Consider the following 15,166-nt stretch of genomic DNA (forward strand, 5'->3'; position numbering starts at 1 on the left):
TATTTTTTATAATTATAGCAAACCAATCCATTTCATATTTTTCCACTGCATATTTTGAAGTGAAAACCCCTTTGTTTTCTATGTCTCTTGTCAAAAATATGAAGCTTTAATATGTCAGTGCCGTCTACTCAAATGGAAAGAACCATTTAGATTTTTTTTTCCTTTAGAGCCTCATCTTTTTCCAGTGCTGTAGCTCTTCCCCCTGGCAAGTTCCCGCTACATTCAAAATATTCAAATAAGATCGTCTGATAAGGTTGCCTCGTCTCTTACTTTTTTACTTACTTATAGGAAGACATGTTTAAATGGTATTTGAAGAAATAATTATACAGGGAGTACAAAATATATTTCTTACCAGAATTTCTTCCCTCCCTCCAACCTGTTTTCATGCTATGGGTCAGGACTTAACAACTCTCAAGAGTGTCTGGCTGAATAGCAGCAGGCTTCTAAATCTCAAATCAAGTGCTCTTCAAAGCACCTTACTTCTCTTGAATTAAAAACTTGAGGCAGGTTTTTCTATCTGGCCTATTCATCAAGTATAGTCTACTGCATTGTTGACATTTCTAAACACTAAAGGGATTTTAAAGATCTTATTGCTCTAAAGAGACTTACTTGTAGTAGGGAATAAAGAAGTGAAATGAAAAAAATACTGACACATGAAAAGTAGAAAACTAAATAACTGCTAGAAACAGCTGATTTTTATGAAAAAATAACTGTAATTTGACATATAGTTTCTGTACAAAACACATTTTTGATGTAGGAATCTGCTCAAATGTTCAGCCCTCTCTCCCCAGCTTCCAGATAAATAGTAATGTTTATTTTAATCTCAATTAGTCACTAAAGTCTTGCATTTAATGTGATACCGGTTTCTGTCATTCATATTTAATATATTTGTTTCAGTTTGCACTGAGTCCTACTGTCTTAGATAGAGTCATTTAAAAAGGAATTAGCGTGACCTGTCTTTTAACCTTTCTCCAGCAACTTCTTATTCTGTGCTTAAGTTTCCTTTAAAGCATTGGTTTCCCAAAGGGTCATCAACATAACCACTTTAGCACCAATGCCATTTTCTTATTTTTTTGTATAAGCAATATCCATCATTGAGGAAAAATACGCCATGGTATGTTTTCATGCCAAAACAGGTTGATCCAGTATTACAGATATTATATTATACTTCAGTGATTTCTGAAGTCTGAGGTTTCTTGCTAGTAGTACTACAAAAGGCTTTGTTAGCTGGGGTTTTAAACTGTAGCCCTCATGAGTCATGGGGAATTAGAACTGAAAATAAGAGATAGAAAAATCTGAATTATATAATGTCTACATCCTTACCTAGGAGTTACAAGAACTGAACATACTTCCTATATCAGTGCCGGTTTTTAGGGTGAGAAGGCAATGGTAGCAGAAATATATTTTTTTTTTCTCTTCTGGCCTGGTTTTTGCCTTAGCATGGAACATCTGATAGTGACATTTGCCGTTACAGAGCTGAAGTTTCTAGCTTGTGAAAAGCTGCAAACATAAACAAACTGGTCTTCTGTTTAGCAGCGTTGGTTTGTAAATGTGCAGAATTTTGTAAACCAGCAATATGTTTATCTATCTAAATGATACTTGCTTCTAAAACAGAGATTAGTGATAACAGTTTGCACTTACGTAGCACTTTTAATTTCTCTAGCACTGTTTTAAAGTGATTGAATAATTTGGTTTTCGCTACACATAATAATCCTCCGAGACAGACTCAGAAAATACCTGTAGCAAAGAAGAACTTGTCCATGCATGAAAAGAAAAATAATTTTTAAAAAAAAAAAAAAAAAGATAAAAAAGTTCCAGAAAATTAGTCTGCTTCAAAAAGCTGTTAAATTGTTCCTATCCCTGAAGCTTTACAAATGTGCTAATTGTTGTGTTCTGGTCATGTAATACGTTTCTGCACGAAGTTAAGGCGCTTTCCTGTTGCCAAAGCCCTTGTGCTGTCTGGGGGAGGGACTGGCGGGCCGTGTAGCACGGGGTAATGAATCTTCCCCTTGGGCAGCGCGTGCTTCAGGTCTGAACGCCCAGAAATGCTTCCCAGATGTGCTGGGCTGCCTAGCAATGGAAATTTTCTAATTCTAGCTGACCTAAAAAAGTAAATAGACTACTGAGCATAGGGCTATTCTGAATATAAAACATTACCACCCCCCCCCCCCCGCAGCTAGCATTTACATTTTGCCCCCCCCCCCATCAGTAACCAGCGACTTGCCAAACCTGTGACACTGGTCTCTTGAAAGAGAGGCATTCCGGGAGGTACTGGATGGGTGGTTTGCGTTGTGTAGTCGAATGTAAACCAATACAGCTCACACTGTCTTGGTGCTTTCTAGAGCAATACTGCATGCCTTGGGGAGATTCTGTAGGTGGACGCGTTGGCCGTTATCAGTAACTCACGTGCACTCGTAAGTAACGTGTGCGTTTGCATGTATAGTTACGTACTCTGTGTTTGTACGCACAGCTTCTGCAACTGATGTATAGGAGGAAATCAGCATTGTCAGTGTATGCCAAATCTAGGAAAAACTGCTGGGGCAGCACTGGGGCAGCCCACAGCTGGGCTGGACCAGAGTCTCAGAGCAGCTCTCATTTTCTCCTGTTCTTCTTAGGAAAGCACTTCATTAAACTCTAAGTTTCATAGAATCTGTAGAGACTGCTAGATACTTGAAGTCAGTGGAAGCTTGTAGGCAATGTGTATTTTAGTAATAGCTGGCAGAACTGTTCAATTCAGAAGTCTGTTTGCATTTCTGTTGTCTCTCTTTTTCTGAGTTGGCAAATCAAGCATTGAAATGCACTTGTAACGGAGACTTGCCAGTGCGAGTTGCCTGTCTTGGAGGATAACCTTTCTGTGAAGTGTTGAAATTTAGCTGGACAATTTTATCAAGAGGCAGAATACATTCTATCAGTTGTTTCTGTTGCACACCCTCAGATAAAATGGTGTTTTTTAAATGGCTGTATTAATGAGTTTTCTGAAATGTGACAAAATATTTAAACTGAGACAGAAGCTTGGTAGATTACAGTGAACTTTAACAGATAGCTTTGGGTGCAAACTCAAATATTTGGTTAGCTTTCCAATTTAGCTGAAATTTTAGAGTGTGAGAGTAACATTGTAGTATGTTGGTCCTCTTAGAACAGATGCTTCTGTCTCTGAATGCTGTTTCTCCCTCCTCCTCACTTACTTTGTTTGTACACACAGTGTCTTGAACACTTCTCAAGCTTCCCAGTAGAGACACCCAAGTTGTTGTAGAGCAGCGTGGGCATTGCCAGCAACTCTGGAACATTTCCAGTGAGCCATCTGTGGTTTGCTACGAAATCCATACTTCGTGGCATGTTGCAATGTCGTTCAAAGAAAGAGAAGATACAGTGGAGGCACTGAGTCAATAAGAAGCTTCATGTAATTGTAGGACTAAATTCCTCTCCTTGACCTTTTACACTCTAAGTTAAGAATTTAGTTTAAGCTAGTCATCCAGGTTTCCTGAATAATCAACAGAGATGGGCAAGCACTTGCAAGGGTGATTCATCTCATCCTAAGTATATAATATAGGTTAGACTGAATGGCTGACTTGTAGACAGCTGCAATTAGGTTGAATGAATCCGTCAAGGAAGAGAATGTGACATTAACATTAGCGTCCATCCGGACTACCCTGAGAGCCCTGGAATTACTCAGACTTGCATCATAGGTCCCGCACTCCTCTTACGTAAGCTCAGGGAGGAGAAATTCAGCAAAAAGAACAGATCTACAAAAATGTTAGTCTGCTTGCTTTGGACATAGATTATACCGTCAGACTCATGAACTGCTGTTTGAATTTGGAACAGCATTTCCCTTCAGCATTTAGACAACGTATTCCAATCTCAACTATAACATGCCTAGATAATGTATCTCCTCCCGCCCTCTGTCTTTGCCTTTCTTCATTCTATCTTCTCTTCAGCCCTTTGTCCCTTAATTTCTTCCCCTGTGCCTGTCCTCTTTCACTTGCCTCTTTGCAATATTTTTTTCAGTTAGAAGGGAAATTAAAGCTTTGCCATTATATACAGTATTTATATGTCATGACATTTTTCCTTCTGCCTGGATATTTTATCTTTCACTTCTTCCTTTTTACCCACTTTGTGTATTCAGGCTGTAAACTCTTAAGGACAGAGACAGTCTTTCAATGTGTGCTTGGTAAGAGCTGGATCAGTAAGTATTGCAATAGTATGCTGTGTAACTGTTTATGGTTCTGGTTGTAAGATTACCATGTATTTCTCTAAACTTTGCATCAGACAAGCAATTGAACAGCTGTAGTCCTTGGACAGCCTCTAACCATCACTGATTAATCCAGCCCCCTTTATAACACGGGAGCTTCTTCATTACGCAGAGACTGCAGGTACAATGTAAAGCAGGTCTGTTATTTGTACGTGTGATTTAGAGCACTCTGTGGTGCCAAACACTCAGCATTCTCAAGCGTCAGAGAAGGTAAATCTTATTCATATTTTTCTCTTTCCCTCGTGTCCCTTCACATGTAGCAAATCATCTTTAACACATCTTGGAGTTTTTCTTTGGAATGAAAGAGTTTGTTCAGACAATTGTCTGTGCTTTCCTTTCCTGTCACTGAAAAGTAGTGGCTAATGCTGCACATACAAAAACCCACCCATCTCTACTCACATGTTACTGGAGCTTCTTCAGCCATCTGAAATCCCCCAGGGATTTGTCTTACACAAACGCGTACAGAATTGAATTTTATTGGTACAAATATCTCTGAAAGATTTTCACTCTGCAACAGCCGGTGTTTGAATAAACCAAGTTTTAAATTCATACTCAGGAATTCAGATTTTAAATACTTTGCGTAGTTTTATGGTCAGAGAACAGAAACTACCGTGTGGCATATCCAAACAAGTCAGCACAGTTTGAATTGAATTCTTCTGGATATTACCATATCGCTTCTGTAAAGCAGATGGAAAGCTGGAAAGCTGCGCTGAAGAGGCACATATTAAGATTCAGCATTCTGAAACATAAAACGGATTTTACAAAATCTATCATCAAAGGAAGTGGGTTTATTAATGGCTCTTAATTTTACCAGGTGTCTTTAAAGTCACTGTTTAAATAATCTCTTTGTAGTATTGGAAACCTACAACAAAGCATCGCTGTCCTGCAAATGAGGTGAAAGTGAGAATTACCCTGGGTTTTATTTTACATTCTATAAGAGATGGAAAAGAAGAGTTTTAGAGTCGTGTTCAAGTATTTTAAGTATTATTAGCTATATATAAAAATTATTTTCATATTAGCAATGTGTCCTTTAGCAGACAGACAGGGATATGTAGGTAGAAGTATATTTATCAGCTATTCTTAGTGGAAGCCTTCTCTCGACACCTGATGTTAACAATAATTAATTTTGACGGCTCAGATTATGCTTCAACTTTTGAAAAAAAAAAGAAATAGGAAATGCATATGGTAGATGTGCTTATTTTAACATGGGTTGATATCGTTGTGATTAGTTATAAGTCAATCACAGTTACCTGAAAAGTAGAAAATTTTAGAATCCTCTTTTTAACAGTCCTTTATCTTTATAATCAATTTAGAAAATGTATCCGATGCTGTGATTTAAAAAAGGAAATGTAGCATCTGTGAATATAGCAGAACAAGAAGAAACTGAGTTCATGTCCATTATACAGAAAAGTAGTTACCGACTGGTTTGTCTCCTGAATTTGTTAAAATACTGAGAAAACTGTAACATGAACAGGAAAGTAAGAGATTCATAGTGAATTTGTTAAAAATAGTTTTCCTGAGACCTAAATGCAGTTATGGGAGGATAGTTTGGCACCATTCTCTCCACAAGATAACTATTACAGATTTTGAGACACCATCACTATTTGTGAACCAAAGTTCAGGACTGGCATATGATATCTGTCTGACACAGGTCTAGGCCGGTTGATTTGACTTTTCACGTCCTTGCTGTGAGAGCTTGTAATGTCTTACTGTTTCATCATTGAGAAGTGAGCTTACATTAACTCAGAAGTATTTTTCGATTTTGTGGCATTCGATTTTGTATCTTTTCGTAGCAATATTGTCAGATTTGTAGGTGAGTTGTTACAAAGTTATGTCAACAGAAGTGATGTGTCATTCCAGTAGACTACATATTGTATAAAAGATCATTCATTTCATCATAATACACATATCTAGTACCTCTCAATTGACAAACTTGGCAAGAGAAGAGGCCAAAACGTATAGTCACCTCCATGTCAAATATTTGAACAAACTCTTCTCTCTAAAAGAAATACAGTTTCATACCTGCACATCTTTGTGTTTATATTAAGCCCAAAGGTAGTAGTTTGGCTTTGCCAAGAAGACCAGTTAGTTACTGTGCTTGATGATGACTTGTTAAGAAAGCAGTAAAGTCATTAACTGGCAAGGTAAGATGCTCCTGAAACGTGTATCTCTGAAGGACTTTGTAACCATTTGACACTACCTCAGTTAGAAATGCAAGATGCGCCCTGTGGGGACATCAGGTAAACCTCTTCTTTCGTGACCTCTTTCCCCACATAAACAGACATATTGCAGTGGCCTTGAAGCTGTGGCTGGGGGCACCGTAGAGAATCAGTGCCACATGTTGCCAGTGCGTTGAAGGTATACCCGATGTCCCTGGCAGGCTCAGCCACTGCTCTCAAGTCCTTTCCCCGCTGCCCAAATAAAAATAGCAGAGCAGGTCTGGTTGAAGGTAACCAGGGTCAACCACCAGTCCTGGGACTGCCAGACATATCCATAGTTCTAAGGCAAGTCCACTTCAAGCTGGGAAGTCAGGGCAGCAGGTGAGGATCACACCCAGATCAGCAAACTCCATGGGTCAGACACTGGAACAGCAGCAGCACGGGAAAACGGCCAGGGCCCGAGCAGCGCGCAGCTCCCCAGCAAAGCGGGGAGCACCTGGCAGGGCTTTACCAGCTCCTTCTTGCACAGCTCTTTCTCACCCAGCAGCCCGGTTTGGGGGTGCGCAGCTGCACCGTAACACAGCTGGGCACGAGCACTGGCAGCTAAAGCCTCCCGTTTTGGGAGCCTTCTTTAGAGATAAAGAGGCAGCTCAGTGGCTGTGGAGTAATTTGGCATCCCTCCACTCACTCCCTCTTTTCTTAATCTTAAGTTGCTTGTTTTCTTTTCCGAAGGCCTCCATGTCCTTTTCCCCAACCTGCCTGTGAGATCTTATTCATTATCAGGAAATCTATTTCCAGTCAGGCAATGGTGACAATCACTTGACCGTCTGATAATTTTCAAGTAATAGGGTTCTTAACTCTAAGAGAAGGTTGTATAAAGCTGCATGCCTAACTTCCTGCCAATTTCTCCTTAAAACCCACCTATTTCATGATACCTACAAAAATGCTGGTCTTTTCCTGGGTACTATGACAATAGAAATAATTGCTAGTATTTATAAATGAGGTAATAAAAAGACATAAAAGGGGAAACCCAATGCAAGGGGTGCATTATGGGCACCATTAGCAGAAAAGGGAACAGTAACAGGAACTTGGCCTCTGTACCACTGTCTGTTCCTGTTCTCTCTTGTGTTGGCTTTATGGAATGGCAAGAGTTCTGCTTCAAAGAGAAATAAGTACGATATAAAGCTCCCCAACTAGGAGTCTGCATCTTTCATTTTCCCAGCATTCCTAAAATTCTTCTCCCCACCCCCCTCTTCCCCCTAAACCAAATCCCTTCAGCTTTGGTGACTTCAGTCTTCATGGAGTTGTAGCAAATGGAACTAGAAGGGATCTAGAGAGGTCATTAACCCATCTCCTTGCCCCAAGGCAGGACTGCAGCCATAGTAGACTAATAAGCAATGTCTTTGGCCAAAGATCCAAATAAATGGAATTGTAAAGATTTTTTTTTAAGTTTGATTTTGTAAAGTGTGGGTTCAGTTGTTAAAGCTTCATGTAACTGTTAGCAAAGTCAGAGTTAACTTCAGTGGAATTACTTTACTATATATCAAATTAAGAACAAGCTACCACCTCTTTTTTTATGATTCAATGATTTGGCATCACTCATGTTTTTATGTATTTGTTTGTTGCAGTATTACACTTATAATAGCTACAAAAATATACTGCTGATTTTGGAGTAATATGAAGAATTACTTTGGGTTTAGATTTTTGCCAATATATGTATATCTGCTTATCATATTGTTGCTAAACATTTTTATACTTTTTATTGCTTAAAGCATTTTATAGAGTATGTGATTTTAGTAACCCTCAATTAATTTTATGAAATTTTGCTGTATCTTACATCTCAATAATTTGAGTATTTTAAAATATATTATAAAAACAATCTGTACAGCCACACGTTTCCTCAAATCTGAAAAGTAATTTTATGAACTGATTGTTGCTTATACCATGTAGGTGTAATACTGGATTTCACTAGTTGCTTCCACAATGCAGTGCCAGTACATTCCTCAGAAGAATATGTGTAGTTTATATGTATGGTTGTATAGTAATCAGTTCTTTAACATTATCTCTGGTAGCTAGCTCTTTGTTTAACCTGTCATTGGTTACTTAGGTTCAGTCATATGATTTTTCCTTCATTTTCAACCCCTTTTATAGTCAGTTAAAGCCTGCGTACTGTTTCTATGTGTTTTGTAACTGAGACATAATCAACATCAGGAGAGGTTGCTAGGAAAACTACTGGTCAATCCTCTTAATACTGAAGAGAAAAAAAAAGTCTTATGTTGGAAAGTCTGTTTTTTATAAGTCGTCTCTGAAACAGTCCCCTTGATACAATAAGCTACCCTAGCAAAAGCACTTGCTAGTATTTTTGTCTTCTAGGGATTTTGTTGGTTTAAAAAAAGAAATTACACTCCAGCCAAACGTACCAGCCCACTGGAAGTTCCTAGAATAGCCATGACTTGGATCTTTACATCCCAGTCTTACAAGGCGGACCAGTGTCAGAAAACCATCAGTTTGGTCCTCAGTGCTGGGTCTGGACTCACTGATTGCTGGGTGGCCTTTCTGGCCTGTCGTTTTACATATTCTTATCTTCCACCTCTATTTTTTTTTTCCCATTGAGAACAAATAAAGTAATTAGAAGTTTTCTCCAGGCAGAGGGAGGAGCAGAGGCAAAGTATGTAATAAGTTTTGTCTGAAATGTTTTCCTTTCGTAATGCATGCCCTAAAGCTGTGTGCTTAGCTGGGTTCAGTGAAATTGTTCCTATCACCGCAAAGCCTTTGGGACCTGCCCGACACAGCGCAGGCGGGAAGCACCAGCACTCGCATCATGCCCCTTCCCTAGCTATGCCTTGTACAGGAACAGCCTTCTTCCACAGCCAGTTATTTCTTAATCGAGTGAATGGAGCTTAGAGTCTGATTCTGAAGATCCTAAGTTTAAACCTTTCTGCAGCCTACATGGGTGAAAATAGTGTGTCATCATGTAGTTAAACACGCTATAATAATGCAGATACACAATTCACTTTGCACAAAGGAAGTTTACTCCAGCTTTGCCTAGTTTTTACACTGACAAATTTTACCTTTCTTTGATACAGGCTTCAGGACAGTATCACAAGGAGGATGGCTATAGGATCCTGTTTTCACTTGCATATTTACTTTTGCCAGACTATAACCATTTTGCCTTAAAATATTGTTGCCCTACCAGCTTGCTGTGGGCTACAGGAAGTTTTGTGTTTATCCACATGCTGGAATAATTTAATGAAAGTCTTCCATTACTTAGCAGAACAAATGAAAATACACAATTTTATGTCTAGCATTTATGCCAGGGACGTGTTTTTGCTCTCCTGTGAAAATCCACCTATTTGGCCCAGGCACACTCAGTACTGTGTGTTCAGCTTGACCCTTTTCCAGGGGTGTACCTGCTTTTCAGACCTGGGGGCAAACCACTGCCTCTGCCTGCCAGGCAGAGGAGAGGAGCAGGGGCAGAAAGTGAGGGCAGCAAGCAGTGCCAGCAGGGGACGGAAGGGCAGATGAAGAACAACAGGAGAAAAGAGGAGGAGGACAAAATAGGGGATGAGGAAGACAAGGAGCTGAAGCAAGGAAGGATGGCCTGGCCCTGAATTTGGACCGAGGCATTAGGAATGGGAGCAGGGGATGGAATATGGGCAGAAATGGGCAAGAGAAACCCTAGACTGGCGGGAGCAGGAGTGAAGAAGAGCTTGGAAGCAGAAAGCTGTGACTGTCTGATGCAGAGGCTGGGGAGTGCAGGCAGCTGGAGAAGGGGCGATTTTGTCATGAAGACCAGTTGCCGGATGGGAGGCCTGACAACAAGGACTGGGATTGCCAGTGTAAGCAAAATCAGCCTGATTCTTATCAGGCTGATAAGAGAAAGAGAGATTGAAAGGGGTGGAGGTCACAGCCTCAGAAATAGCAGAGAAGTCTGTCCGACAGCAAACATTTTGTCCTAAACTGGGACTTTAAATGTGATTGTTTCTCTGTGGTCAGCAAATATCTGTGAAAATGTCTGATCGTTCTGTAATGCTGGTGTTCAGAAAGGATCACAGCCTATTCATGCTATCACTTACTGCCTTAGTTCAAGTGACCGCAGTGTCCCTATTGGTGCCAAAAATAAAGGCCTGTTGTTTAACCTGTGGATGTCTGTATAATGCCGTGCAATGAATTTCCAGTTTGCTTGTGGTTTAAAATTTAGAATTTCTTTTTAATAGTCTTGAAATATTTAATAGGATTAATATTTGCAGCCCTGTTTATATTTTTAAGCTGCACCCAGAAAATGTAAGGAATGATATTCTGAAACATCTATTCAAGCTTTGTTCAGAGGTAGTGTCGGTGAGTGCTATGATTCAGGTCTTAAGAGCAGGATAACATCCCGTTGTTTTCGGAGGACCCTAGTGTTGTTTGTTGTTCAGAATACATCTGATCTGAGGATGAAGGTGGCATACACAGTGAAATATGCTTCCTGGAGAACCAGCAATTTGATGTAATGTTTGAAAATGGGGATTGTAGAGAGGGCAAGGGTTGCAGGAGGTGTGGGGTCGTAATTAAGACAATTGAAGGATATGTGAAAGGTATATGGGTCTCTGCCTATACTACGGAGCTTCTGTGTGATCGTGTGGCTTCAACCCACTATTTTTATTTCTTACTCTTACTTTGTGTCTCTTGCTGTTTAAGTGCCTGACTTGGGGTTCTTGAAGAAATACTGAGCACTCACAGCCACAAATGAAGTTAGCATCTGATCATGTGAAATGCTGTGCAATGCTAAACATTCTGGAAAAGCAAGTCCTAAATGCCTTGGATTGTGTTTCTGAAATTAGTAGATACCTTTTGCCAGGTGTTTTATGTGCCTCAATTCCCTGTCCCTAAAATGGAAGTAACTTTGCTGCCTTATCTTACAAGAATATTAGGAAAATAACGCAGTTGGTATTTGTGAAGCGTTCAAGTGCTATATACTGACATGTACTATTGGAAAGCCATTCTGTCTTCAGAACAAGGTTTCAATAGTGTACAATAAATATGTCAGCAAAGTTCAGAGTAAACAGTGGCAAGAAAACAAAATACTGAATAGCCAGCCACTAAATGAGCAGTGTGCATCCTCTTCACTGAATAAGATGGAGGAACAAGGGTATATACATGTGTAATGACACTGTATCGTAACAAATACATCTGTAAAAGTCTCATTCAGTCCCACCATCCAATCTGAGCATCTTTAATTTTTACTTTTCCTATCTGAGTCTTTGCAAATTGATAAGTATTCTCCTATCTATTTTCTGTTTATAATATGTATTAGCAAACAAACACAGCATTGACAAAGAAGCTGTGTAAACATCAAAGATTTTTTTCTTTTGACCACACTTTGAGTCCAAGCCAGTGTGGCAGGGTTTACGGTTGTTCCCTATCTGTATTAGCTGGTCCTTGCTTAAGATGAGTTTGCTGAGTCTCAGTTCTGTTTGCTCTTCATCACCTTGCTCTGAATCCCTTTGGCAGACTTAGCAAAAGGGTCAGTAATTGCAGGAGGAAGACAGCAGTACCACTTTTCCCCTAGAGGAAGCCACCTCTCTGCTCCCCGGTGAGGGCAGAGAGATGCTAACAGTGAGTGGGCTGGATTAGTTCCCTTGTCTCTCCACTTCCCACATACCAAATAACCTGTACCCTGCTGACAGACTACTGTACACTTTTTTGAAAAGAAAATGTGACTGAAATATGTGCCAGGTGCTCCCCTGCACTTCCCAGCTTTTCCTCGCCCTTTGTTTTCCAGTGCTTACAGCCCCCCTCATACCATCCAAGTTGTACACTGGCTCTTTCCTAGCAAACGTGTTTTCTCAGCAGACAAACAAGATAGGCCCTAGTTTATATTGTGTTGATGTAGAAATGAGGCATCATGGATCACAGTTCATATCCACCACCGTGCTTGACCTTCTCAGGAATAAGGGAAGAACTGTAAGTGAAGGATACCATACCACAGCACAGATTCTAATATGGTGAAATGTAAGAGAGACATAGTTACTAAATGGTATATACACAGCATGGTTTTAGATACATAAATTATGCTTTATTGGCAAAGTGCTACAAATAAATACACACAGTTCTTTGGTTTCAATACTGAGGGTATGTGATCTGACCCTGGGTGCAGGCTTTTGTACTCCGCATGTGTTCCTTTATGTGTTCCTTTGTGCATTTCCTTCCCTTGGAGAAGACAACAGCCCAGTACACGTCCTTCTCCCTGCGCTGCCCACAACCAGGAGAAGCCAGCTGTAGGAAGTACTTTGGAGCACCTCGCAAGTTATGCCTAATTGCACGATCTCAAAGCCAGCAATGAGCTGAACAGTCAGCCCACTGTAAATACAGATATTTCTTACGCCTTTTAATTGAATTCTTATCTTATCCTACAAAAATTGCAAAGGTATAGAATAAAAGGCAGCTGTATTTACGTGTTGCAATAAAAGCAAAAACACAGCAAAAGCAGAGAATATGGATAGTCGGCACAGCTTCCTGATACAGTTTTGCAGCCATTACTGTTAGCCTGTTCCCTTCAGAAGCGTGTGCATTTTAAAAGAAGAGCCATGCAGTTTAGCCTTTGCCTACTAAATCTTTCAAGAAATGTGCTCCTTCTATGATACCACTTTCATAAATTATTGCACTGTGTAGAAGATGCTCAACTGTCTCATCTGGCCAGCTTTCAGTACCTCACTGTGTCCAAAAACAAGCCAGTAATTAACCAAGTAAAGTCACAGTTTTACATCAATTTTCACCTTACTTTACAAAAGCTAAATGGTAATGTCATGTGTTTTATAGATCTCCAGTCTAAAAGATCCTCAGAGGCAGAGCTGAAATATTTTTGTCATAGTTGAAAAATAAGGTTTCCTATGCAAGGACTGTGGGCTTGTGGACAACCGTGAAACCTGTATCTCAGTTTCCTCATCTGTAGACTGGAGGTGTTGCTCCTGCAACTCACAAGGGGTGGCAAGGTTTGATTAGCATATATGATTGCCTTATACAAATGCAATGACTGTCACTGCATGATTTTATTAACAGCTATCAGTAGAATATGAAGAAGAAACATTTAACAGAATAGTGCTGCAACCAGGGTGAACCCTCTCCTTTCAGACTCTGCCGCAAAGTACGCATGTTTGAGATAAAACTATGCTTATATTGTAATGCCATAGAAGTCAAAGGATTTTATGTAGGGGTTAGCATTCGGGCAAAACCCTTGTTTTTAAAGGAAAAATGCCCGTAGATATAGTTAGATGCCTTGAGCAAATTTGGATTTTGTTTTGAAAATTTTTGTGAGGAAAAAATCTATTCCAATTTACAGAGTCCAATATATTGAAAACATACAAAACTGTTTCCAGGTCAGCCTAACAGAGTGTCTGGGAAGTGCTTTATTTGTGTGAGTAAACATTGATCAGTCAGGAAAAAGACTGCATTTTGAAATATGCTGTAGAAAATAAATCCTACTGCAATTATTCTTTTTTTTTTTTCCCTCCCTGTTTTTTCCTCTCTCTCTTTCTTCTCTCTCTCCCCATCTCTCTCTCCCTCTCCCTCCTGAAAATCTCCTGCCACAGCGACTACATTTGCCTCCAGACTTGTCAGACACAGTGAGCCGCGCAAGCAAACAGGATCTGGCAGAATCCGCCAAACTGCTGAGCTCAGGATGTGGTGCTATGGCCATCGGCAAGAAGCACCTGGACTTCTAGTGATTTCTACTTAGCAGTTTCACTCAGATTTATATGACACTTTAATTATGAGTGTTAATGACTTATATAAATATTTTTCTTAATGATTTGACCCAGCAGTCTTTAAAAATACGTGTTATCATATGGTGCCGCCTTTTTTTTTTTTTTTTCTGATTTCTTTGTACTAATTTTGGGCTTGTTTGGATTTTGCTTTCTGTTAAAGCTTCTGGTATGTTGGGTCCTGCCATTGTTCTGCTCGACTGGAAACATACAGTATTTTGTTCCTTTCCTTAAAATGCAAAAATTCCTCTTACCCTTTCACTTCTAGATTTTTTTTTTTTTACAATAAAAATGAAGGGATATTTTTCCCAATGGAATTTTTATATACTTACATTTAATATTTTGTATGAATAATGAGTTAAGTTGGATGGTTTACTTAAATAAAGGAATGAAACTAAGCAATTCATTGTCACGTGTTATTCCAAAAGCAAACTATGCAGTTATGGTTTTGAAAACATTATTTTCTGTAATTGAAATACCATTCTTAAATTTCAGGAAATGTTTACATTAGTTTATTAAATATGTAATAATAAATTTAAAATTTATAAGATAGATTTTATTCTAATATTTCAGTAGTTAAGAATGGTGTTTTTTCGAATCAGAATATATTATAGATAATTACTTTGCCTTATGTCTTACTGCATGCATTAAAATGCACTTGAATGGAATTTACCAACCATAGAGGAAAGAATTTATTTCCTTATGTAGTTCAAAACAGTAATCCTAAACAATTGAAGTCAGCACTATGAAATTATGTCAACAGACATAATTCAAGATTGAAATTCAAACCGACAGCTACATTAATGCTAGAAAACCAGAAGAGTGCATTTGAGCTCGGGGAAGGGTATCGCAGCATGCTGGTCTAAAGCAGGGCAGAATATACAAGTAATTCAGGCTTCTGTACCCTCAAATAGACAATTTATGAACTTCTAACTATTTTGTATGTACCTCTGTGTATATCTCATCAAACAAAAGAACGGCAAAGCAAAGCTGACCTGTAAATTAAAGTGGTTTGC

At 39.3% G+C, this 15,166-nt stretch overlaps 1 protein-coding gene across 1 annotated transcript in view; it reads left to right on the plus strand.

Moving 5' to 3' along the window:
- The window catches only part of ELP4 (elongator acetyltransferase complex subunit 4), a 147,402-nt gene extending 133,291 nt beyond the window's left edge, over positions 1 to 14,111 (plus strand). Inside the window, exon 10 of the mRNA XM_086472239.1 lies at positions 13,980 to 14,111. Coding sequence (XP_086328365.1) covers positions 13,980 to 14,111 — 132 coding nt within the window. The remainder of the gene's footprint in view (positions 1 to 13,979) is intronic.
- The last annotated feature ends 1,055 nt before the right edge of the window (positions 14,112 to 15,166 follow it).

Source organism: Leptosomus discolor, chromosome 12 (genome assembly GCF_034619465.1).
Source record: "Leptosomus discolor isolate bLepDis1 chromosome 12, bLepDis1.hap2, whole genome shotgun sequence".
NCBI lineage: Eukaryota > Metazoa > Chordata > Aves > Leptosomiformes > Leptosomidae > Leptosomus > Leptosomus discolor.